General features: G+C 54.1%; 1 protein-coding gene across 1 annotated transcript in view; it reads right to left on the minus strand.

Annotated features, from left to right (window-relative positions):
* Positions 1-2,026, minus strand: part of GLG1 (golgi glycoprotein 1) — a 38,015-nt gene that overhangs the window by 4,482 nt on the left and 31,507 nt on the right. Inside the window, exons 21-23 of the mRNA XM_018572437.1 lie at positions 1,782-1,870; positions 705-717; positions 238-345 (exon numbers count right to left, since the gene is read on the minus strand). Coding sequence (XP_018427939.1) covers positions 238-345; positions 705-717; positions 1,782-1,870 — 210 coding nt within the window. The remainder of the gene's footprint in view (positions 1-237; positions 346-704; positions 718-1,781; positions 1,871-2,026) is intronic.

Raw genomic sequence — 2,026 nt, forward strand, 5'->3', positions numbered from 1 at the left:
CCGGGCGGGCCCAGTGGAAAGGAAACCCCGGGCCGGTCGGGCCCAGTGGAAAGGAAACCCCGGGCCGGTCGGGCCCAGTGGAAAGGAAACCCCGGCCGGTCGGGCCCAGTGGAAAGGAAACCCCGGCCGGTCGGGCCCAGTGGAAAGGAAACCCCGGGCGGGCCCCGTGGACTCTATGGCTGCCTGTTAACCATGAAATACCGGAACTCTCTCTAGGGCTGTGCCGCCACTTCTCACCTTCTTGCAGCCGTTAGACTTTATCTTCAGCAGGTTCATCTTCAGACATTCCTCTACCTGCCCGGTGGGTTCCTGGGCCGCGGCCTCCTCCCCGCACAGGCTGTTTATCTGTCAGAGGGGAAATTCAGGAGAATTTATACAACGCAACTTTCTCGCTTGTCACAATAATATCCTCGCCAGAAGCTATGAGGACCCGGCGAAACATGCGCTGGGAATGAAGGGTAACATACCCCTGTATGGCGGCTTCATCCCGACTTACCATGCGGCTTCATCCCTACTTACCATGCGGCTTCATCCCTACTTACCATGCGGCTTCATCCCTACTTACCATGCGGCTTCATCCCTACTTACCATGCGGCTTCATCCCTACTTACCATGCGGCTTCATCCCTACTTACCATGCCATCAGCTCTAAAACTTCCATTATAACCCAAGCGGCTTGAATATGAAACAAAGAGAACCCGCCACCGATTCCGAGCAGCTAGAATCCCCATCTCCTGGCAGTGGAAACCAGTCCACCCCTCCAACCAATAGAGACGCAGATAGCATCTGACCACAATATGGAGAGGCTTTCTAGACCTGGTCCTGCTGGATAGTGTGCAGAGACTCCGCTTTTTTTTTACCGCAATTCGCGGTAAAAAAAAGTCGCGCGACAGGCGCGCGTTTCCGAGGGCTACTTGGCTGTATCCCAATGGAAACGCGCAACAAAACGGCCCAAAGTAGTACCTGGACCTTTTCAGGCGCGGGCCGTTTTGTAGGGCGTTAGGGACGGGCGGAAATACGCCGAGGTGGGAACGAGACCCATTGAATACAATGCGATTTATATTTTTGAGCGTTTTGTAGAGCGTTTGTCGAGCGTAGAACGCGCTACAAAACGTTCAGGTGTGAACGAGGGCTTAAGCTGTGAACCGCCAATACCCAGAGCCCGGTACCCCTGCCACTCTCAATAAGAGTCCTTCTTACCTTCTCTCCTACATCTTATGGGTACCACAGAGTGTATTAGGCAAAATCCAGCCCTCCAGCTGCGGTGCAACTACAAATCCCACGAGGTGCTGCAATACTCTACGGTCAAAAGATAGGACTCCCAGAGACATATACACAATGGGATTTGTAGTTCCACCCCACACACAGCTGGAGGGCCGGAGTTTGCCCACCCCGGGGGTATACCCTCCTTAGACCTAAAACATTGCCTCTCATGACTCACGGAGGAGGCTCCCGTGTTCTAGGATGGCTAAACATGGGAGGGTGCGGGACCCAGATGTGTACGTTGGCCATACCTGGTGACCCCCTTGTTGTGAATAATAAACATTTAGTGGACTTCTCTTCAGGTTGGGGCGCTCTCATCCTCTAGGATCGGGCTGACTGCAAACAATGCAACGTCCGAAATGCCCCGTCATAGCAGAAGTCCTCTTTTCAAGACTCCTGAGTGTATTCAGTATACAAATGCGATAACCATTGCACCCCATAAACTCCCTGATCACCCCCACCCTCCCCCCATTGCACCCCATAAACTCCCTGATCACCCCCACCCTCCCCCCATTGCACCCCATAAACTCCCTGAAATCGAGCCGGTAATCCAGGGCGGTCTCCTGAATGATGACGCGAATCTGGTCCTCACAGTCCGGCGACAGACGCTGTGTACAAAGAACATTGGGGTCAGGAGAGGGCGGCTTTCATGAGACAAATATTTGATGCAATCCGGACAGATTCTGCCAAATGACACTGAGGGGATCCAGGGGGACGGAGGAAGTGAAGGGGATCCAGGGGGACTGAAGGGGATCCACAGGGAC

Source organism: Nanorana parkeri, unplaced genomic scaffold, assembly GCF_000935625.1.
Source record: "Nanorana parkeri isolate BGI_ZX_2015 unplaced genomic scaffold, ASM93562v1 scaffold2031, whole genome shotgun sequence".
Classification (NCBI taxonomy): Eukaryota; Metazoa; Chordata; class Amphibia; order Anura; family Dicroglossidae; genus Nanorana; species Nanorana parkeri.